Source organism: Anguilla anguilla, chromosome 2, assembly GCF_013347855.1.
Source record: "Anguilla anguilla isolate fAngAng1 chromosome 2, fAngAng1.pri, whole genome shotgun sequence".
Lineage (NCBI taxonomy): Eukaryota > Metazoa > Chordata > Actinopteri > Anguilliformes > Anguillidae > Anguilla > Anguilla anguilla.
The window spans coordinates 12393537-12416593 of record NC_049202.1 but is presented as its reverse complement, the minus strand read 5'-3'; the positions used below and the strand labels follow the sequence as shown (position 1 = coordinate 12416593).

Sequence of the window (23057 nt, the reverse complement as noted above, 5' to 3'; positions counted from 1 at the left end):
ACATTGATGGATCAGTGCTCTCTTTTTCAAGAGTGCAAACATCTTTCTTTAGCCATGTCCCCAGTTATGATTGATTCCATTATTATATGCACCATCAATTATGTTCCCTATAGTATGGCAGTCATTGCATTCCGAATCCTTGTAATACAATTGAATAACCGATAATAGACAGGGTTCTATATATTTCTAGAAATGTACTAGAAAAGACAGATTGCTAAATATTTTATCATTTATTTCAACTGAGGTCCTGGCTCAAAAACTGGGTCAAAGTCTTCCTGTCTTGTTTCATATCAACTCGGTCGGAGCTGTATTGATTTTATTAGAGTTTATGTACACTAAAACATAACATTGCTGTATTTTAAAATGCACACCTTAACAATCTTAATAAATAAAATAATGGAGTTGCAAGATTACAGGAGACAGGTATCACAATATCTTGATGTAAGAATTGTCTTTAGGATGTTACTTCAAACTTGCTTAGCAATGACTAAAGTTCGCCTTTGGGAGGATATCCTTGGAGCAACAGTGTTATAATCTCATCTGGTCAAACAGCTGGCACCACTACAGGGATAAAGGAAGACTCTCCTACAGCGGCTCTGCCTGGCTTTAGGTGGAAGTAGGTGACGAGCCTCTTAAATTGCAGGAAGTTAAACAGGATCTGGCGTACTGGGTTACTCTGAAGGAGCATGTATGGAACCCTATCCTTCTAACCTGGTGGGGATATTCAGTGTAGTCAGGCACCAGGTTTTAGAGGAATAAGGAGCAGGCAATTTTTAAATGGGAGGGAAGGTTGTTTCATTTGAGCCTGGTCTTGTCGTTGGAGTCCCAGTTTTTCCCCTCATAAACCATTAGTTGATTTATTTCTTCTAAAATGTCTAAGATCCAAAGATAGAGCTGATGGATTAGATGCTTTATTTTCCAGCCAATTTCTAAACTAATGGATGCAGTATCATGAGTGTTTTGTGTATGCTAATACACACTTTTCATATTGTGGGGACATCAGCAGTAAGTATATCACACATTATCACACATAATTGGTTGTTGCATGTTCATAATCTTTATGTAGGCTATATTGGGAAATATGAACAACAATTTGTTTAACCAGTAAACCTTAAGGTCCGTGAATGTCCATGTAAACTAAATGCAATATCTGTGAAACAATGGCAAGCAACTTCTAGAACATATTGTGAATGTAAATCAGGTTGTTTATGACTCAGCTGTCGTGGTTGATGCTTACCTGTCTCAGTACTGTATTTAGAGTGGAAGAAGACTGAAAGCTAATCAGATTAGGGGCTTTGAAGAGAGTAACATTATAGTGACTTCCCTGCTGTTCCACAGATTACAGATACAGATATCGGTGACCCAATGGCCCAGAAGGAAAGGTCTTCAAACTAAAGGTTATTACCAGTTGTTACTATCTTACCATGGATGTATTTATATGGTATCCAATAAAAACATGGCGATTACAGATTGGTAGATGATTGTGCTAACCAAAAAGTAACCAGTGACCTTGTGATGACAAATGTATAAGCGCTGCTTGGATGATGTGCTTATGATCAACCTTACTGATTCTGACGATCGCTTCGTTAAAGGTCGAGGCGAAAGTGAACAAGAGCAGATTTTTACGAATACCTTTGCATTGCATTGACACCGTGGAAATACAAACCAGTACTTCTAATAAAAGCAAAACTGATAAAATAAGGTGAGTGTCCATACTTTTTTTCAGGATTTGGCATGTAAATTTTAATTTTAAAAAATGTTTTTTTTTGCATACGTTTTTTTGCGTAAGTATATTAAAATGAAATGCATTCATTAATATTATTATGCCAATGGACTGATTGTTGCTTTTACTTTGAAAGACAAAATGTAAATGTTTAATTAATTCCACAATTTTACTGTACTATAGTGGTAAATATAGTGATGTTTTAGAACATAAATCCTTTGCAAGTCGGTCGTGTAAGACCTTCGTGCTTCCACGTTATTAACTACTGTTATTAACATGCTTAATAAAACACCTTACCGGAAGTCAAATCGGAAGAAAGGCGATTGCTAGTAGTATCTATGAATGACACTAGATGGCACTGGAGAAGTAAATTAAAATTTAGGAGGCACTATGAAATGATGAAGTTAACTTATTTTATATATAAAGTGTATTAATTTGGAGGATGTAGGACAAATATGACATTTTTGTCAAATAAAAAATACAGTTGCTGTATTTTCATAATACACTTACTTAGTATTGTATTATTGGTGAAGATCTATAAAGGCGCCTATAGCAATTCACACTGTCTTGTTGATGTTTCCCTGAGAGTGGCAGAGCCAAAATATTATACTGGCATTTCAAATAGAATAACTGAAAATGAAATGCACTGCAAAGATATAAAATAAAAATATAAAATGCATTACATACATAGTTAAATATACGTCAGTTCCCTTTGATAATACATAATATTAATATGATCAGATTCAAAAGGCTTTCTTCCATAGCACCTTCATGATGTGCATGACATAATGAATGTGTCCCCCTGTGTCACCCCACTGATAACAGAAATATCATATGGCAATTTAAATATTAGCTACTTTTACAATTGTTAATACGATAAAGAGACAAGCTATTCTAAATTAAAATAGAAAGGTATGTGGCAGTCTATTGAACAGGGAGCTTAATGTGACAAAGTTTAAGGAATGCTTCAAAAGACAAAGAAATGCCTTAATTAAAAATTAAATACTGTCAGATTATGAGCAGCTGTAAGTGTGATGTTATCACTGAAAGAACAGTGACTAAACTGGAAGTTTCTCTGTGGGAAATTGTATGTGTTTGCTTGCAGGTAATAGTCATGGGGGGAAAACACTATCAAAAAACCTTCACTAGTTATGTTACACATGTAGCCAAATGTGTATCGGTCTTGTCAGTGCTCTAGTTGGCCTGCTACTGGTTGCTTGGAGGCGGAGACTCTATTGCCAGGAGAATGCTGTGATGGAGCTGTCTGTTTGATGTGTTCATAAGCTTGTTTTAGCTGGCTGTTCTGTATCAAGTGTTGATTCTGTTCCTGATTGTATGTATGAGACTTGGTGAAAAATACTGTGGCTGGTATGTTACCCATTCATATAACTAGACTGCTGGGTCAGTAAAATAAATGTGCAAATTCATTTTCAGTAATTTCAGTAAGTAATTTCTTGGTGCTGTTTTTGGTGGTTCTCCCTACTGTAAATTCTACCGATAAAATCAGACAGAATAGATTTGTGCTGGCTCTTGCCTTGTAAAACTATATTTGATGGCTTTGTAAAAGAGTTTATTTGAAGCCTTGTCCCTAATTTGTCATTTCAGTGCAGCTATCTACAATTCGATGGAATTACGTCAGTAAATCATCCAAATAAGTCCTCTCATCAATCATCCACCTCCAAGTATATTTCCGAACATAAAAGATATCTCAAACCAGCAATGCCAAGATTTATGTAGTATCCTCACATAGCGACCGTCGCATCCCACGACATGGCTTTGATTACTAACTCCCCGGCTTTGCTGACATGCCGTTATAGCATTGTTGCTTGGTAACACATGCATACAAAAGGATCCACTGTGGCCGAGGATGCAAATCCAGGATCCAGCGCATCACAAAATATCTACCATCCAGATGGAACACTGACTAACAGCCCAACAGGGATAAATGAAATGCGGGACCTGGGCTTGTGATCGTGCTTACCCACACACAGAACTTACGTAACGCAGTTGTCTGAGCAGACTCTGCAAAGGCAGATTAAGCATGGCTTGGCTTTTGCCATCTGTTTGTTTCTTAGAGTTTGATGCGCAACAGTTCTGTGTCAGCGGCCATGTACTGTCACATGAAAACACTTTGGTTTGTGTAAGAGGATCACCTCTACCCATGGTCCAATCACCTCACACGAGTCCGCCCGCTTTGCAGCAAATAACATAAATGCAGCTATCCAGTAAGTGTGACATGATTATGTAATCCAAAATAATAATAATAATAATAATAATAATAATAATATTTTTCCCATTCAATTGTGCTGTTCAAGCGATAAAACAGGAAGGGAGCTGGATGAATCTTCCCTCTTGCTGAAGTGCCTCTTCGAGTCACATGGGTCTAACACTTAGCTAACGGCTGTGGGAGAGAGAGGGTTTGTGTGTTCATATGCTGTTCCTTTAATCAGTGTAGAGCTGACCCCTGTGTGGTATTCAGGGAGGGAGGAGGGAGTGAAGCACTGTGCCCGTACACACAGGGAGATTAGTTCTAACACCCCTTAAAGGAGGAGACACCACAACCACAAATATCACGATCAAAATTTAACAATGTGACTACTGATTAAATATTATGCCCCTATAACCTGCGGCTCTCCTGTCACTTTAAAACAACTGGAGCCGAAAGGCAGCTCAAAGGATGAGGAAGTATATATTTATAGTATAAATATACAGTATATATAAATATATACAGAGTATATGTATGTGTGTGTGTGTGTGTGTATGCGTGTGTGCGCGTGTGTGCATGTGTGCGTTTGTGGATCTCATGTAACATTCACTATAAATCACACATAAAACATGCCACTTTGTGAAGTGCATTAGACAAAAATCAATGTTCAAAACATTCAGCCTGGCCTATGCTAGTAAGCTTAGAATGATTTATTTACAGTGACTGAGGCTTCCATATAGTGGAGCCATAAAATGGCTGGTGTACCAGACTTTCTGGTGCCTGATGCCATTATGCATTGGCTGTATGCTGTCTATGTAGGTTAATGCTATTATCTTACATATTTGTAGCTACAGTATAGCTATGACAGGAATGTTTTTTCTTGCCAAATTTTCCAAGGACGTGTGTAGAATTTTGAGTACATATGCACTGCAAAGGGTTCTGGGAAGTTTTAGGTTATTGAGCTAGGACAGAGAAGAATGTTTAGGGGTAAATCATGGTGGTGGCACTGAAGCAGACTGTGCTGTGACTGGTTCCTTTTTCTGGACATGCACAGTTGCACATCTCTATAAAGGTTTTCTTTAGCCAAAGGAAGATGAAGGTCTTATTTAGGTCAGAAAACTTCAAAATTGCACATGCAAACACAAAAATGAACTCTAAACAACAGTGGCAGTGTAGTATATTAGAGACTGGGCTTGCAGCCAGAGATTGCAGGTTCAAATCCCAGGCAGGGCACAGGCATTAGACACTTGAACAAAGTACCCATATAACCTTGGTAAATATCCAGATGTATCCGGGGAACATTTTGGATATGTGTATGTGTAAATACAATGGATGCTCATTTGCTCCTAGAGCCCTGAAAAAGGACTTAAAGGTGTGGGATTCAATTTTGTTTAAGGCAATTACATTTAAATTTTAAGAAAGGATAAATAAATGCATCCTGCAGCTTTTCAACAGGAATGAATGTTCCAATTTAGGATTGTAAGAGGTGACAATGTGTTCTGCTATGTCATTACATGAGTAAATACAATTTCATGGAAAGGCGATTACACGGTCAATTGTTTCCTGTAGTGTGTACGTTATGGGTGACTGTACACTTCAGTCATTTTCCTCCTGCCCCGTCAGTAACTCTCTCTCTGTCACACACGCACTTGCACACACACACACACACACACAGCATATAACCTCAGTACAATCTATTTTGGCACATCCAAAACATTTTCTTCTCATATGTATGATTGTATAAGGCCTTTAACAGGAAATGGATCATCAGAAAGTATTTTATCACCTCGTAAAATAATGTTGACATGTCAGGTGCTGTGTGTCAGAAATCTTGAGCTAATAACACACGCCTGTTGTGCGCATCACTGGGCAGGGCTGGGTCTCGCATAATGTCCCCTCAACAGTAGCAATCCGAACGAAGCGGTCCAAGGCACGCCAGCCAAGCCCGGAATAATTTAACTCCAGGAAGACGCAGCACTGCGATCAGCAGGGAGGTCTGTCTCTCAAGGGCAGCGGGAACCGCTCTTCCGGCTCACACTCCCCTCTCGCTGAGAGTGGTGCAGCTGAAATTATGAATGAATCCCCAGCAGAAAAAGTCAGACAGCCCAGGTGCTGCTCTAAGCCTCAGCTCTCTTGCTGAATGATGAATTTAGTGTGGCTAGAGGAAGACATATCTATCTGTGCACCAATCAGCTTTGGATGCCAGGTGGAACAAAAAGCCTCTATGAATTGGTTACTTGAGCAGCTAAGCGGGAAATGAGTATGTTGCTTTTCTTTCTAGAAAGACTTAAAGGGAAATCGCATGTATTAGTATGTATGGTGCAGGTCAGAGGGGGGTTTAGGAGATTGGTAAGTGACTGTATGAGAGGATGCCCTCTGTGGCCTCTCTGTGGGGGATGACACTAGTTATCTGAGCAAACAAGCAAAACAAATGATGCACCTTAAATTACTGTGAGGGAGTTGAGAGAATACCCAATGGATAATTATTTGTACTTTAAAGTCCCCTTATTCCTTGTTCAACTGACATTTCATGCATTTCTGTGCTGTGAAATTATATTCAGTCAGGTTTAAGTAAGGTTTGATTTTTGTCTCTCGGGGGAAAATGATAAAATGTTAACAATAAATATGATGCTTCTTATAGACTTCTTCAAAATGATCAAGTGACAAATTAAGATTAAATCCAAGGTAATTTCATTGTACCAATATGGGTCTGGATGGACATACAAACAGAAGTAGACTGGTAGACCCTTCCTGACAGGAAAAGATTATGCTAGGAACTTGCTCATCATTGTAACACCTTATTTATCTTCACTAATGGACAAAAAGTATTCTAATTTAACAGCATCATAAAGGGCAATATTGTGACATTCTGTCTATACCAGAGAGTCAATCTATTGGAAATAAGGTTTTGGCTGTTGGCCATGGTATCCTCTAAGAGCCTGCATATGAAACATAAACCATGCAGATCATGTTTGTTAATGCCAGAGTTCAGAACGGCTTGCTCTTATGAGAAATGAAATGCAAGAATTAACATACAATTGCATGTTTCTTTATTACTTATTAGATGTATTTGTTGCTAGAGGTATTGCGTGACTAAACTACACTAAAAATTGGACATCATGGGCTTAAAATATTGTATTTTTTATACTTTAATGAGGCCAATTTGTATTTTGAAATAAGTCTCTCCAAAAACTGCGTGCACTACAATGACAAGTGACTGCACCTTTTTAAAAGCTTAACCCAGAAGTCAATCAAGATAATGAGGCCTCAGATGTGAGGAACCATTTTAATCTTGTAAAGCATATAATGGACTGGCAGGTATTTGGGCTGTCCAGTGTCCTACAGCTGCCCACATCACTAATCCTTCTTTAGCCTTCCCTGTGTCAGGGAGCGTGGGGGGTTAGGACCCAAACGCAGAGTGAGGGGAAAAAACTCAAAACTCCAAATGGTAATTGAAACAAAGACTTTACTTAACAAAGCACGAACTAAAGCAGGGAACAAAAGGCCTCGCAGGGCAACTCTCAAAAAAAAACAAAGAAAAACCAAAAATCCAAAAGCACGTAAAAATGGAACGTGGGTAGAAACACACGGGGAGCTATTCTCAGGAGGAGACACGCAGGGCAGAAACATGGGCAGAAGCGCACACACAACCAAACACAGCCAAGGATCCAGCACCTGAGTCAGGGAGAAGGGAACTTAAATAGACAAGACACTGACGAGACACAGTAGGGCACAATGCACAATCAGGCCACAGAGAGGGAAGGGAAAACGAGACAACCAAAAAACAATAATTGAACAATTGAAAACAATAATACAATTAAACAGGGTACAAGCAGGACACAAAACAGAAGTGCCGCCATCTGGCGGCCCAACAAGGAAAGACAGAGACGGAAACACAGAACCATGACACCCTGCACAAAAGATGGTGTCCAGGTTTCCAGGTCAAGAAAATAACTTCAGGGAGTCAATAGAGGACATTGTCCAACGTGTTGTGTTGGCACGGAAGTGTTTTGGCATGGTGTATTTTTCACACTAGAGGTCACATTGGAAGACAGATACTGTAGAAAATTTGACTACCTGGAGCTTGGACTTTTGGAGTTTTGATTTGTCGGCCTGGTTTTCTCAAAAGAGTCTTTTATCATCTGAGGTCATAGATATACTTCATCACTGATACTATAAATTTAGCTGTTTTTAGTATAAAGTTTGAAATATACTGCAGTATGCAGCTTTGTGAAAATACAGCCCACTTCACATACCTCATGATATGCATTATTATTTACAAAAATGCAAACATACTGACATTGAGCACGTCTTTTTGAGGAGATAAAGAGTTCACCTATGTACAGTATATGGGAACTGAACCCTGATGTACAATTAAGCAACATTAAATATTAAACCTAAAAGCAATACTTATCAGAAACAGGTCAAATGGAATTCTGTAGGAAAAAAAAGTTTCATAGCTGAGCACCACATTGGGAGCACAAGCAGGTGAGCTGCTGAGTTGCACAATTGTCTGAAAAACTTTACAACAAGGACAGCAAAAACAGAATTAAAGGCCTGTACAACACCGTTTCTCTGTCACTATTTTGTCTGGAGCAAGGCCATCGAACCCACGAGACTATCACCTATAGATCAGCGTTTCCACATAAATCCTGTGGTGGTTTAAGACTATTAGCGTTCAAACCCGGTTTTAGCCAGCGATTTCTCTAATCTCCGTAAAAGTAATCTCTGAATAGTGTTTTTCTGCCAAAGCATTAGATATTGTGTCTGCACTGCCGTAATTAAACGCAATTTATGACAGCTAATTGTGTTCTTTTAAATATTTATTGATATATCTGATAATGCTGCAAGTGTTGTCAATGGCGTTTCAGCAATGTAGACTATTTGCAGCGCAAATATTAATTCAATGTAAAATTTTAATTTAAAATTATGTTTTGGCCCACAGTCATTGCATTGCATTCATTTAGCAGACGGTCTTATCCAGCGTGATTTACTAGTAGGCTACATATCACAAAATCAGACTCAGAAGTGACATATGCACAGTTCCCTAAATATTAAGCCGTAAATGTCGGCAGACATATTCAATCAATGTAAACAATGACAGCATGTGTAGCATCTTTTCTGCGATCCGAAATTTAAGTTTTACAGGCTATGTTGTTCTGTAGCTGCACGTATTAACTACTACTGATCTGACCTTATTGCGTAATTTCATTCGAAAGTGATTACAGTTGCCCTGTCCCGGCGAACTTGAAACCGTTCACATCCCTATATTAGGTAGAAGAGAGGGATGGAGTCTGTCGTATCGTAGTGATCGTTTGATTTTGTTTGTGATAGACACACATACAGCAAGCTAAACATAACAAATAAGTGACAAAATAAACATTTTTGTTGTTCTTGAAATACATGTTTCAGATACTGGTACGCGCATCACCACACCAGACTGTGCTCGCTACCACCTTGTTTTCCTGAATGAAATCTTATGCTCTGCTATAAATAGAACAGGGTCGTTGACGTCACGATGAAAGCTGCAACCACGTCCGTGCTGTGTGCTCACAGATGATTCTCTCAAAGAGCATTTGGATGAGAAAAGGACGTTGTTTTGGAAGCAGCGAGCTGAATAGCCTATATAGACAGTGTTTTTGCATTGGAAAAAGGATTAACTTTTTGCAAGCTGGGGGATAACATTGATTACGAAATGATATTTATGCATTTCCCAAGCTAGCACCGGCGGGCTGTTATATTGTAGGCTAGGCTACACTAACTACAATAATTGTATGGCACACTTTAAAGTATTTCTTTGAGTTCAGTTTTGGGTATACAAGAACAAAACACACAATCTCAAAGGAACGGTAGGTGCTTTTGTCATTAAAAAAATCTACTCCTCACCTTAGCTACCTAGAACAAAGACAGGGGTGGTGTCCTCGTCTAATTAAATTTTCTGAGCTGTCTTCCCTCTGCAGTTAGCTGTGCGCGTTTTAAGTTAGAATATTTCTTAATTGATTCCCGGTATCTACAATTAATTGTTTCACTTGGCTAATGAATGAATGGATGGATGTTGCTTTCATTTGCCCGTTCCATGTAAGTTGGCTATAGTGCAGTTGGGGGGGAACTATTCATGTTGATACAATATATTTATTTCGGTCCCGTTGTATTCACTTTAGTAATGTCATTCCTTGATACTGTAGCTGTCAGGAGGTGAGCAGTCAATACAGTGTTACAAATGAATGATGAAGAATGTATTGAGATCTAAACAAAACCCAAATATTTAAATAACATTTTTATTCATCTTACATGAACATTACATATACATTGTCCTTATCTACGTTTTAAGGGCACGCATTAACATTTAACTTACAAGTACTTGCCATTTATATTAGAAATCTTTTTTTTTTTTTTTTTTTGTTAAACGCTGTGCGGGTTTTTTCACCTTCTCCTCAGACATAGACTATAGCCTGTCATAAATGTATGAGTGGCGCTCGACTGTCGCTGTCAATGCAGCACCTGTATAATTGTTTACATTGTGCTCTTTGGTTTGCAAGCAAAAACTATATTCATATAGACCTACCAGTCGCTATTTTTCGACAGCAGCATGTTCATTGACTGACAAGACCAGGATAGCGATAACATTCCCAAATGTAATCGGATAAGTGCTTGACATTTAAACAATGATACCAGTGGTTGCTCATTAATGCGGTTTCGAAAAAGGCTATTTCAATGAACTTGACAAAATTACGGAGGAGTTGGTGCTGGGTATACTTATCTTCGTAATTGGTTAAATAATCAATTTCCGAAGGCAGATGAATACAAATGTCTACGAGCATTGGAGACAATTCAGAGTCGTTGCCAAATTGTGCGTTGACGTCAGAGCTTTGTTTTATGGAGCTACACGTGGCCCGTTGAGTGTATAACCGTCATCAGGATCAGCAGTCTGTTTTTATTTTACTGTATCGACAACCAAGGTACCTAAACTTCTTTTGCAAACGATCTGCAAAAGTGTCTGTGCTGAGATTAGAAAATCCTAACATGAATTCTGAATTTGCGTTATTGCATACATAAAATATGTTCAGTGTGCACTGATATACACAAGCAAACTCACCAAACAAGTCTAATCTTGGCAGAGAAGTTTTTGTTACTCCTATAATTATTCTCAAACAGCTCAAATAGAATTCCATGGAAACTATGAGGATGTTGGTACTGGGGTGTGTTTTGGAAATATTCCAGTCTAATAACGTGCAGAAAAGAGCTACGGAAAGGCAACAATGCTGAATCAAAAGAGGTTCACTGTTGGGGTCGCTTTTGAGATAATTGGTTTGTTGATAACTAATGCGTTAGTTTTGTCTGTATTGCACTGGTTGCAATGTTTTTTTAATGAAACGTGCATTTTTTTTCAGGTTTTTTTAAACACACTGGTTAATTTTGTCTGTGCTGTTTATTTGTGTCACGAAGGGAGAAAGTCAGTGAGCCCTGAAGTTTATTATGGACTACGAAAGACCGAACGTAGAAACCATCAAGTGTGTAGTAGTCGGAGACAACGCCGTGGGGAAGACTCGACTCATTTGCGCCCGAGCATGCAACACAACCCTGACCCAGTATCAACTCCTGGCAACCCATGTACCAACCGTCTGGGCTATTGATCAGTACCGGGTCTGCCAAGAGGTATGAGAATTGTATGCCCCGGGGTGGGGGATCTCAGGAGTTGGTTAAATGGCATTGTAATACAGGGACACACAAATCCTATGAGGCTGTTTGTTGTTGAATTTACTTTGGTGCCGTGTCGCTTTGACAGACTGTTCCATTAACTGCTCATTGTATTTTTTGTTTTGTTTTGTTTGTTTTTAACGGGATGACTGGTTTCAGGTCTTAGAGCGTTCTCGTGATGTCGTGGACGAAGTTAGCGTGTCTCTCAGGCTGTGGGACACTTTTGGGGACCACCATAAAGACAGACGCTTCGCATATGGAAGGTAAGCCTGGCGTGCGCTCCAGTGCTCAATTTTCAACTCAAAATTATTGTGCCTAGTGTGTAGTAATTAAAATGGCAGATGGCGTTATAACTAATAGCACTGACCTTGTAGCAAATCACAACAATATTCCTGCTAAGGACAATATTGAGAATGATATGACTTAAAGAGGATAATTTCTACAACAATAAACAGGACTGCACGTTATGAGTGTTGTAGCAGTTCATTCAGAATTAGTGAAGGAAGTTTTATCATGGACATAATACTTTGTAAAACTGATATTTTTCATGGAAGAAATATGAAAGCCACCTCAAAATCACGTTCAGTTTTTGTATGGTACTTTCCTTGTTTAAAAAATGTAGTCTGAAAAATATTGCTTGATTGCTTTGACCTGGTGACTTCATGTCATGTTCTTTTTTTTGACTTAGTGGTTGTACTTTGTTTCATAAATCACATACATGCATGTGACATTAATCCATAAATGTTTTTGTAACCAATGAGTATATTATCTAACCGTGCAAGAGCAGTTAAGATTCAAAATCAGAGAGTACAGTGAAAAACTATAAGAACAAACATTTGGACCCTTCATGTTACAGTGGTATCATCAATACGGGTCGTTCTGCGTTTATAACAGGAACAACAATGCAAATTCAATATTCCAATTTCTGTGATGTGAGAGTAAGGTGAGCTCTTTAGGATGGAGAGGGCGCCAGACCCTCTGGCCACCAGGTCATGTGACACAAGCTGCTGGGTGAGGCAGGTGGTGCCGGGGAGAGATCAGCTGACCCGTATTTGGGGGACTGCAGTCGCTCCGCTGTCAGGTGATAACGGCGGGGATGAAGTTCACAGAAGGCTCCGGAGGGAGGCATACACTTTAATAAAGGGACAGGCAGTTGTGGAGAAGCTGGGCAGGCAGTGTGATAATGAGATAGGCGACGGATCCGCCTGAGATTTCCGGAAGCCGTTCACCTTTAAGAGCTCCACAGCTCTGCCTTACCGTCAGAGCAATCAGGGAACATTTCCTGCCTGATTTAGTGCAGTGGTCAGCTTACACAGCGCCAACCATTTTTTTAAGATGACAGGGCTTGAATTCTCATGCAGTCCACAACCACCCCCTCCCCCCCACCACCCCCACCCCTCCACCCTCTGCCTGCCCCCACGCCCTTGGCCTTCTCACCATCTCAGCCGAATTAGTCTTCATGTTTTATTGCTTTCTTAATATAAATTAATTGATAATATGAAAAAAGGCATGTCCCCAACATGTCCCCAGACCAGCCACTGATTTGGAGGTGAGGGGATTCTGTGTGTTGGAGACACACGCAGAGGCTCTGAAGAAGTCTCAAGAGCGTTTCCTGGAGCACTGCCTGAAAATCTCAGATATTATTATCGCCGGATCCTATGCCCAGACAGCAGAGTGTGATGATGAGTGTCAACCAATGTGAAGGGAAAAAGGAGCCCATCAGTAACATGTCTGTTACTGCAGATACGGTCTGATCACACCAAACACTTCTATCTGGCTCTCTGGCACATGGCATCCTTATTCTGAAACACTTCTTTCACAGACGGAGGTACTCTAATGGAATATGGGAGAGTTTTAGTGAAGGAGACGTCCCCACTTGACAAATACTTCAAAAGCGAGCCACTTCAAATGACGATGAGTAAGGACTGGATCATCGTCTGTGAAAATGTATATTCAGGAAAATCCAGTTTGCGGTGTTCCTTTTGTGTCTGTGATTGTTGTGAGCAAGTGCTGAAACCACAGGAGCTCAGAATTCCTCCTCCAGCAATGCAGATGTCAGATTGTGCATTGAAGCATAAATAAAAGCATCTTGAGGGCAAATTCAGATGGTATAAGGATGCACACCATTGGCAGTGTGATGCTCAAGGGCAATTTGTTCACATCATCGGTTTTTCTGGAACGCAATTGCGCAATCGATGATTTGGTCAACCATTGATCAGCAAGTCAATAATTTTTTTCTGGCCTCCCTACATTAGCCTCACTATAGACCAGATGGGTGTTGAAATAATCAGGACTCAATAACCTCCTTTAAAGTCCCCTTGAAAAGAGACCTTTAGAGGTTTTAGTGCACTCTCTTAGCTTTGTTGTGCCAGACTGAAATACTTAAAAGTCTTACAGATTTCATTACCCTTCACTGGACTTCAGCCTAAAACAAGTTAAAGCATTAGTTTGCCTTTTGTCAGTTTTCTCAGTTCCACTCAGGGTGCTCTTTAAACAGGTGCTACACAATGAAAGTGGGCCAATGCTAAAGCTCTGGTGCTGATTTTCATCCAGAAAGGGCTGGTGTGGGTGCAGGCTTTTGTTTCAACCAAGCGGTAACATACCCAATTCTACTAATCAAGGTTCTTAGCACAGACTCTAGTTGTTCGCATGGTTGGAATGAAAGCCTGTACCCACACCAGCCCTTTCTGGATAGGATTGAGGACCCCTGCGTTAGAGCATCCAGCTAATTGGGTACCTGCAGTCTGCCTCCACAGATGTGTGTGAAGTGTACTTGTCCGACACAATGTCTGTGCAGTCCAGTTGATAGCTTTCAGATTGAAAAGAAGCGCTGGCAGGCAGACTGTGCCTAACGCATGCTCGTCTACGCACTTCAAAATTGACAGAGGATTTTGCAGAAATTGACCAGATATACCAATATAGTGTATTGGCACCAAAAAAATGTAGCTTTAATTTAAAAAAATGTAGGACAGTGCTCTATTTGTCAAGCTTAACTGTATGATTGTGTTTACACATGCAGATTTGTCTTTTTTTTTTTAGCCTGTTTTCATTTAACCTTCAAAACCTTAACCTGAATTATGTTTGTGCTTCTTTTTCAAAGGCTATATGTAGCATTGTATTGTGCCTGTTTTTGTTTGTAGGGTCCCTATGATCTATATACAGGACTTGGCAGTGAAAGAAACTGTAAGTTTGTTAGTCATGTAGTCACTCATGACTCATGCTTTATGCGTTTCCAGTCTGCAAATGAAATCCAGTCTTGTGTGGCCCTCGTAACAGAACCCCGTTGCTTGCCGTGTCAGCTAGTGGTGCACGACTCCTTATGTTCCAATGGTCAGGCAGCGAGCATACATTCTTTATTTTACCTGTATGATGAGCGGTGTTGTTCTCAGACTAGCCGATGCACTAACCTCACTTTGAAAAGGTATGCTAGCAATGTGTCAGTACTTGTGTGCATGGTTTCAGTTTTTTTGTCGTGATTTTTTTTACTTATATTCACCAAGGCAGTCTGAAAAAGCATTGCCAAAGGAGTTATTCACTAACAAAAACTTGTTGAAAGCTGGTGAACAAGGCAATATTTTCATCTTAACTCATCAGAGGTCAATGTGACAGTCTCTCTGGCTGACATTGAAAATGTGGGGAAATTCTGCATGAACACCTGATACTACAGGACTGCGGTGCTGCAGCTGGTACAGCTTGGCGTCTGTGATGTATGACACTTTTTCGCTGGGTATTGTAGCATGCGGTGTAACGTGTTGTTTGCTCTTCGTTGTTCTTGTATGGTGGAGTGGGTGTGATGCACCGCTGAGATGTCCTTGGCTGTTCTCTAATGTCTTCTGCAGGTCTGACGTGGTGGTGTTGTGCTTCTCCATCGCCAACCCCAACTCCCTCCATCACGTCAAGACCATGTGGTACCTGGAGATCAAGCACTTCTGCCCGCGGACACCAGTCATCCTTGTGGGATGCCAACTCGACCTGCGGTATGCTGACCTGGAGGCTGTCAATCGAGCCAGGCGGCCATTAGCGAGGTATGGCTGATGCTCAATGTCCCTTTTGCTGTTAGAATATTCAGTTCAGTTCAATTTTATTTGTATAGTGCTTCTTACAAAGAGCACTGTCACAAAGCAGCTTTACGGAGATTTGATCCTGAACCTGAATGCGAAATTACTCAGGTCCATGCTTTCGAAACGTATGCTCACACCTCACAATCGAAGTGGACAAGACCAGACAAGATTAAACATGACTTCTGGATGAATATCCAATGACTTTTGGATGTTTTCCCTGTCCTTGTCAATATTGACTTCCAAACTGCTTCTCACAGATGACTTATCTCTTGACTTTAACTTGCTGCACTGTCCTTCACCTAATTAGCATTTTATTTTGTGAAAAGGTTCCATCTTGACACTTGTAAATCTTAATTTCACTAATAAGGGGCTCTATGAACTGAGTGGCTCAGTAGACTGGTGATTTATGATGGACTGACAGATAACAACAAGCACTTTCTCACAAAGGTGGTGTATCTCAGTCCTGCTAAAATGATAAGTAATAGCGAAATAAAACTGGAAGCAGTCTCACATGTCCTCTCGGTTCTATCAGCTGTAGGTGCACATACTCAAGACCTGCAACAATCATATGGGATCCACCCCAAACCTGAAACAAATTAAATTTTACATCCAGACTGGTCCTGGTTCAGGTCTCTGGTAATCAGGTTTTGGTTAACTTGAGAAGATTTGTGTAATAAGGCAAAAACAAGAACTCTTTTTCTTTTAAATCTCAAACAGGCCTATAAAACCCAGTGATATCCTACCACCCGAAAGTGGCAGGGAGGTTGCCAAAGAGCTTGGCATTCCCTACTATGAGACAAGTGTCTTCGATCAGTTTGGCATCAAGGACATTTTCGACAATGCAATTCGAGCCGCCCTCATCTCCAGAAGGCACCTGCAGTTCTGGAAGTCACACCTGAGGAGGGTGCAGAAACCACTGCTGCAGGCCCCGTTCCTGCCTCCCAAGGCTCCCCCGCCCCTCATAAAAATCCCAGAATGCCCTCCGAACAACCGAGATGGTCCACGGCAGCTGCTGGAGAGTCCGCTGTGCGCCGATGTGATGTTCATCCTGCAGGACCACATCCACATCTTCGCCCACAAGATCTACCTCTCTACCTCATCCTCCAAATTCTACGACCTCTTCCAGATGGACATCTCAGACGAGTCCCAGTGCTTGGTGGTGACTGAGCGGCAGGGGAGGGACCACCTGATGCGGACCCTCAGCCTGGACACGGAGGAGGACGCTGACGTCCTGCACACTCTCTCGCCCTGCTCCCTCAGGGCATCCAAGAGCGACGGCACACTGAAGATGATGAGCTTCAGTGGGAAGCACCGGAGGACCAAGCTGTCCCTGGCCTCCTGGAGCAAGGCCTTCTACAGCATCCACAAAGAGACGGTCACCAACCCTGTGACCGCCACGCCGGCATCCATGACCGTGGTGAAGATGGACTACTCCATCCAGCTGGGTCCCTTCAGCGCGGTCCTCCGCTTCCTCTACACGGGGGAGCTGGACGAGAGGGAGAAGGACTTGATGAAGATTGCGCAGATTGCTGAAATACTTGAAATCTTTGACTTGAGGATGATGGTTGAGAACATCATGAACAAAGAGGCTTTCATGAATCAGGAAATCACAAAAGCATTTTACGTTCGAAAAGCAAACAGAATTAAAGAATGTCTGGCCAAGGACACCTTTACAGGTAGAGACCCACTTGCCAGTAAAGCACTGTACAGTTGATATTATGATTGCAGACACAAAAATCTGAATTCGTATTCCTGAAATATGATTGCATTGAGAATCGTTTGTTTATACTGATTTTGTGACAAAGCTGGAGATCTTAATTGTACTGAGACATCACCATAGTCTTGGAAAATCAAGGTAAAGAAAACCAAGTAGGCCTTCTTAAAAACAGTTAAGGTATAGCCCACACTGTGCCAACTAAGACAAACAGTACTGAAGCAGCTTCATAGTATTTTGAAAAGTAAAGTATAAAGAAATAGCCCAGAAGGCATTATGAAAAAAGGTTCTTAAAAAGTAATTGAAGGTAGATTGCAAACGGTGCCAACAATGCAGGTACTGTGTGCATATTCAATTACTTAAAAAAAGAAAAACGAAAGATAATGCCGTTTCCCATTTTTCCTGGCAGATGTCATATTCAGATTGGATGATGGAACCATCAATGCCCATAAGCCTTTGCTGATATCCAGCTGTGACTGGATGGCTGCTTTGTTTGGCGGGTCTTTCTTGGAGAGCGCAAACAACGAGGTGTGTGAGACACAGACTAATGAAGTTTTGGTCATTAATCGATTTGTTTCCCTGCTGGTTTTTCTTACATTCTCTTCTCTGCTCTTGAAATGTTGCCAGCCCACAAGTAGATGGCACTGTGTCAGACAGCTTGTGCGATCGCACACGTTTTTGGGCTGTCAAAGCATGTGCCCGGGTTCAGTAATTCAGTATAATCTAATCATGGTGTCATTAAAAGTGTAGTCAATAGTCTGGTTTTAAAAATCGGAAATATGTCTATCAATACAATATTTTGTCACTGCCCAATCTCATGCAGTGTTTTCATGCTGCCGTCATTGTGGAAGCCTATTTTTAATTCATAAAGACTGTGACAAGCTGCGACATTGCCTGCTCTTCACACACCAGTTTTTCAGAAACCCTGCCAACGGAACACATTCAGAATGATTACTTAAGCCTGCCTTGATTTAAATAAAACAAGCTCCATGTAGTATTGAGGCTAACAAACACAACAGGGTCTTCAAGTTAATTTGAAAAGATTTAAAGATTCACAAGACCTTAAAATGCCCTTCAGGCTATGTGGACACACAGATCCAAATACAGTACCAAGTGAGATTGTAATGGCTGGTGTGCTGTGCCCAAACAAATCTTTAAAGAGACCTTGCTTTCGGTTACCATTTCATACCAAGATATGATATGAATTAGGACAGTTTTATTTTAGCTTGGAGGTGTCCTACTTTTCGCTTTAAAATTGAGCGCATTGATAGAAATGCAGTATTGACAGATATGTGGCCTTTGTGTTCACCTCAGTGCGCTGTGCACCGTACAAGGTTTACCCTTGAAGAACATCATGTAATTAGCTTCGTAGTAATTTTCTTTGCTCCTGCTGAAATGTGCTTAGTAATGCCACACTGAGATGAACTTGATATCGATCACAAAGAGGTTTAAGTGCCAAGATGAAAACCATTAGAGGCCAGGGGATAAAATGCACTTCTTCCACTGGAGAGAAGTTATTATAAGATTGATATTAGACATAATTTTATAAACGTGTTAGAAATGTAATTTGTTCATAGTTTGACAGCTGCAGGGGGAGGAGAATCGGGCTGGGGTTTATGAGGAGACAATGTGAATAGTGTTATAGCATTCTGCCAGAGGTATGAACTGGCTCCCATTCCCCATGCATGTATATAATCTATACATACCCATTCTCCAGTTAGCTGTATATATTGCTAATATATGTAAAAAGAATGCATTTAAAGATAGATGGTGAGGTATTATGAGAGTACACTCTTGTGTGAGGATGCATTATGCTTGTTGTTGTGTATTTTCGTTATTGAGAACCTGCTTTTACTTCTCTCCTTTCCTTTGGCTGCAATGTCATGTACAGATTATAAATTCCTGTTTTTTTGAAATATAAAATGTTGGACTGCTTCCCTGATCAGACAGTGAGATTGCACATTTATATTCATCCTTAAACTGTGAGTGTTCTCAGAACAAAAATAGCCACAAGCTGTGTTTTTCCTTCTCATTAACACCCAGAGAGTGTAGCATTTATCCCCCCCCTCCCCCCACAGACACAAGGGCTCCTTGGACTCAAACTGTGGGAGGGACTCAGACATTAGGAGGGGCAGACGGTGGATAGTGGGAGGGCCAAAAACAATGGGCAGTGGGATGATCAAAGGCAGTAGGAGCAGCAGAGAGAGAGAGGAAGGCATATTGGATTTTGGATTTCAGACTGTAGACAGTGACAGAGACTCGGGAGGAAACCGCTCATACTGGGAACTGTTTTTCCGCATACTTTATGTGTAAATTTTGACAGCATGCATATACGTGTGTCATGCCAATAAAGAAAATGGAAATCCATACAACTAAAAAATAATTGGAAGAACATTAACTTAATTGGTGGTTCTCTGCTCTCTGTCTGATTACTTTGGCAGGTGTCCTTCCCCAACACAAGTAGGGCGTGCCTGCAAGCAGTACTGGAGTACCTGTACACCAATCAGCTCTGCCCTATGGCTGACCTTGACCCACTGGAATTAATTGCTCTGGCCAACAGACTGTGCCTTCCCCGACTGGTGGCTCTAACAGGTCTGTACTATGTCAGTGCTGTCACTTGCCTGTTTCTGCCTCAAAGGGTAGTGTTTAAAGAATAAAAGGTTTTTGTGAAGTGTGTCACTAAAATATTTTATCACGTGATCATGTTTCTGCATGTAACCACACTTGCATAAAATACTGGTTTAACCACCTGTGACACAACTGTTAATATACAGTACTTACATAGAACATAACTAATGTTCTAATGTTGAATGTTATGTTATATTTGTGAAGCATATGCAAGAAGGAATACAACTGTATTATTTGTTCCACAGAACAATATGCTGTGAGTGAGCTGGTGAAAGCTTCAAAAGAGGGACAGGACACAGATGGAGAAGTCCTCACATACCTTGAACTGGCTCAGGTCAGTCACAGAGTGAAACATTCAACCTTGCACTTTGTAAATCTTAACTACTGCACCTGGATGATTATCAACATATTTTTCAAAAGATTCTATCAGCTTGAAGGTATCTTACTTTTAGCTTGACATTCTTGCAGATAACATATTGTTTAAACCATTTTATTTGCAGTTCCATAATGCTAACCAGTTAGCTGCTTGGTGCTTACATCATATCTGCACTCATTACAACAGTGTCTGTGCCAATTACCGCAAGGAAATCAAATCTAAATCAGCAGGTAAGATGTATCAGTATTTTATGGAGGCTATTCGATCAAAGCAAAAAAAGCAGTTTTACTTACATTTCAGGAATTAAATTAATTAAGCTTCAAAAATTCAGCAGAAGAAAAATGAATGAATTGTTTGTGAATATAGTGTAAATGATCCCAGTCAAGGTCACTCCTTCTCATAGCTGGGCAGTGCCTTCTCTAGAATCAGTCAGAGTGACCCAGATAAATGTGGTGCTTTATTGGGTGTGTAATAGCCAGCAGTGCTCTGTGCCCGCTGCATGGGATAGAGGTTTGCGGGGCTGTTTAACAACGGCATTCTCCTAAATAAAACCGAATTTGTCTAAAAGGATACTAAAAATAACGTGCGGTCATTATAAGTATTTCCACTTGCAGTATACAGTGACCATGGTGGAATCTGTCCACCGGGGCTTTCTAGCCCTGAAGCTCGTTGTTTTCTTGTGTGACGTGAACAGAGAATCAGGAGTACTTTGAGAAGCACCGCTGGCCTCCGGTGTGGTACCTGAAGGAGGAAGACCACTACCAGCGCGTGAGGAAGGAGAGGGAGAAGGAGGACGTCGTCCACAGCAAGCACCACTCCAGACGTAGGTGGTGTTTCTGGAGCACATCTGCCGTGGTGGTCTGAGCAGCCCCCCACCCCCCTGTGACAGGGAACCATGGCAACCGCCGCGGTGAAGTGTTGCTCACTCCCCCCCTCCTGTATTTCTGTCTTAATCTCCAGAGGACATACAGTATCTATCAATGCACTGACTTTCATTTTTTGTCTTTAAAAAAAAAAAACTAAATTGTGGGTCGTTACTGCACTTCTGTGGTCCGAAGCACAACCTGTGTGCACGAGCAACACGTCGCCATCGGGGAAGGAGGGGTCATCATTGGAAATTGTTTTTTTTAAGTGGCTTAACTCCCATTGCTTAACACACCAACGAATGGAAATTGTATCCGTTTATTGTACCAGTGCTTTTCGTGACTGTAGGTTCTGTGGCTTGCCAAACAGCACCTGGCTCAAACCACAGTCTGGGCATAAAGCCATTTGCCAGCAAATGTATGTAAAAAATGGGAGTTTTTCCACAATTATTTGTGAATAAGACATACCAAATACTGTTACAAGCTGCTTAGGTTTTCTGTTTCATGTAGATGCCATTGTCTTTTACATCCACAAAGTGATTTAAGTGCTAAAGTACTCATTGTAATAGCAGTACTAGTAAGAAATGTGTGCTATAATGGCTCATGAACCACCACAAGACTCACAGGCACGATGACCCAGTTTCCAAGTGTGCTTTGATTTGAATGTTATTTTGTCACTTCTGACATTGAATATTTGGGCACAAAGCTCACCGTCGTAAAGTCTGTGTTTGCTGTAAGTGTGTAACCACATTGGTGTAACGTGTTAAATATTAGATTGCTGAAGTTTAACAGCAGTCACCAACCCTTAGATGGTATAAATCAGCATTAATGCAATAACTTTTTGCCTGGAGGAAATGAAGTCTTGTCAGACAAGTAGGTCATCAGCCTACCAAGTGTCAACAGACTTCACCCAGAAATGGAAATATACTAGTCTTGCTCCAGATAAGAAATTATTTTTGTACAACTTCTCTATATTCTTTGTTGTTGCACAGTATTAACCTATGTGGTTCAAGAGTTATCTCCTATGGTAATTAGAAGGGCTTAGTACTATGAATTAGTTCAGGGTTTAGTCATGGACATTAACTTCACAACACAACCTATATCTGCGACTGGCATAATATATTATTGTTACTATTGCCCTAGTAGGTGTTACTTAGTTTGTAACACGAGTTGATTTACTTGGAATAAATAACATATCAGCCAATATCAAATCCATTAAGAGTGTTCTACGTAGATATTGCCGAAGGGAATTACAGCTTTCAAGCTTTCAGCATAGGATGAAAAATTAGAGGATGATAATTTCTGCCTGTGTCATTGTAGACCAGTATATAAAGAAGCTGTGCAGTACTGTGCTGTACTGTAGGTGTTTGTGTTTGTACCTCCAATGTATGAGCCCCCTGGAGATATGGTCATGTGATCCAGTTGGGAAAATGTAAGCGGGTTTGAACCTGCCCATCAGAAAGGGGAAATACTTGAAAAAGTGTTTAATTTTCTATTCGTAGAGTAGATTTACTTAAGTTAACCGAAATGGTACGTAGACCGTCACACTTATTAGATACCATGCAATTGTTATTTATTGGCGAATTTGCTAAATTTCTTCATCAGCTGCTAAAAAAAAAGAAAACCAAGTGGCTGGTTCATTTGGTTCCTGCTGTCAAAGGCCTTTGATCTTGCTGGTAATTATCCTTAAAGCTGTTTGTTTATTTATTTATTTTTTAAAGGGAATACTGTTAAATAAATTATTGATTTTACCTAAGTACAGTGTGTCTTTTCTATTTTATTGTACTT

The 23057-nt window shown here is 40.6% G+C and overlaps 1 protein-coding gene across 2 annotated transcripts; it reads left to right on the top strand.

Annotated features, from left to right (window-relative positions):
* Window positions 1–9460: 9460 nt before the first annotated feature.
* rhobtb1 (Rho related BTB domain containing 1) lies at window positions 9461–23025 on the top strand. Of its 2 annotated transcripts, none has more exons than XM_035402646.1 (10): window positions 9461–9778; window positions 11376–11585; window positions 11787–11890; window positions 15467–15652; window positions 16406–17364; window positions 17812–17930; window positions 19844–19994; window positions 20276–20364; window positions 20531–20636; window positions 21101–23025. In XM_035402646.1, exons 2-10 carry the CDS (start codon window positions 11406–11408, stop codon window positions 21268–21270), a joined length of 2064 nt encoding a protein of 687 aa, XP_035258537.1. In that variant the 5' UTR covers window positions 9461–9778; window positions 11376–11405; the 3' UTR covers window positions 21271–23025. The 2 variants fall into 2 exon arrangements, with proteins under 2 accessions (XP_035258537.1, XP_035258538.1); XM_035402647.1 differs by lacking the exon at window positions 9461–9778 and adding an exon at window positions 14768–14810 and having other exon boundaries at window positions 11567–11585.
* Window positions 23026–23057: the final 32 nt, after the last annotated feature.

Coding starts and splice junctions, on each gene's coding strand:
- rhobtb1 (XM_035402646.1), top strand. CDS start 11,406: ATGGACTACGAAAGACCGAACGTAGAAACCATCAAGTGTGTAGTAGTC. Junction 11,586..11,786: donor AGTACCGGGTCTGCCAAGAG/GTATGAGAATTG, acceptor GACTGGTTTCAG/GTCTTAGAGCGTTCTCGTGA. Junction 19,995..20,275: donor CCGACTGGTGGCTCTAACAG/GTCTGTACTATG, acceptor TTTGTTCCACAG/AACAATATGCTGTGAGTGAG.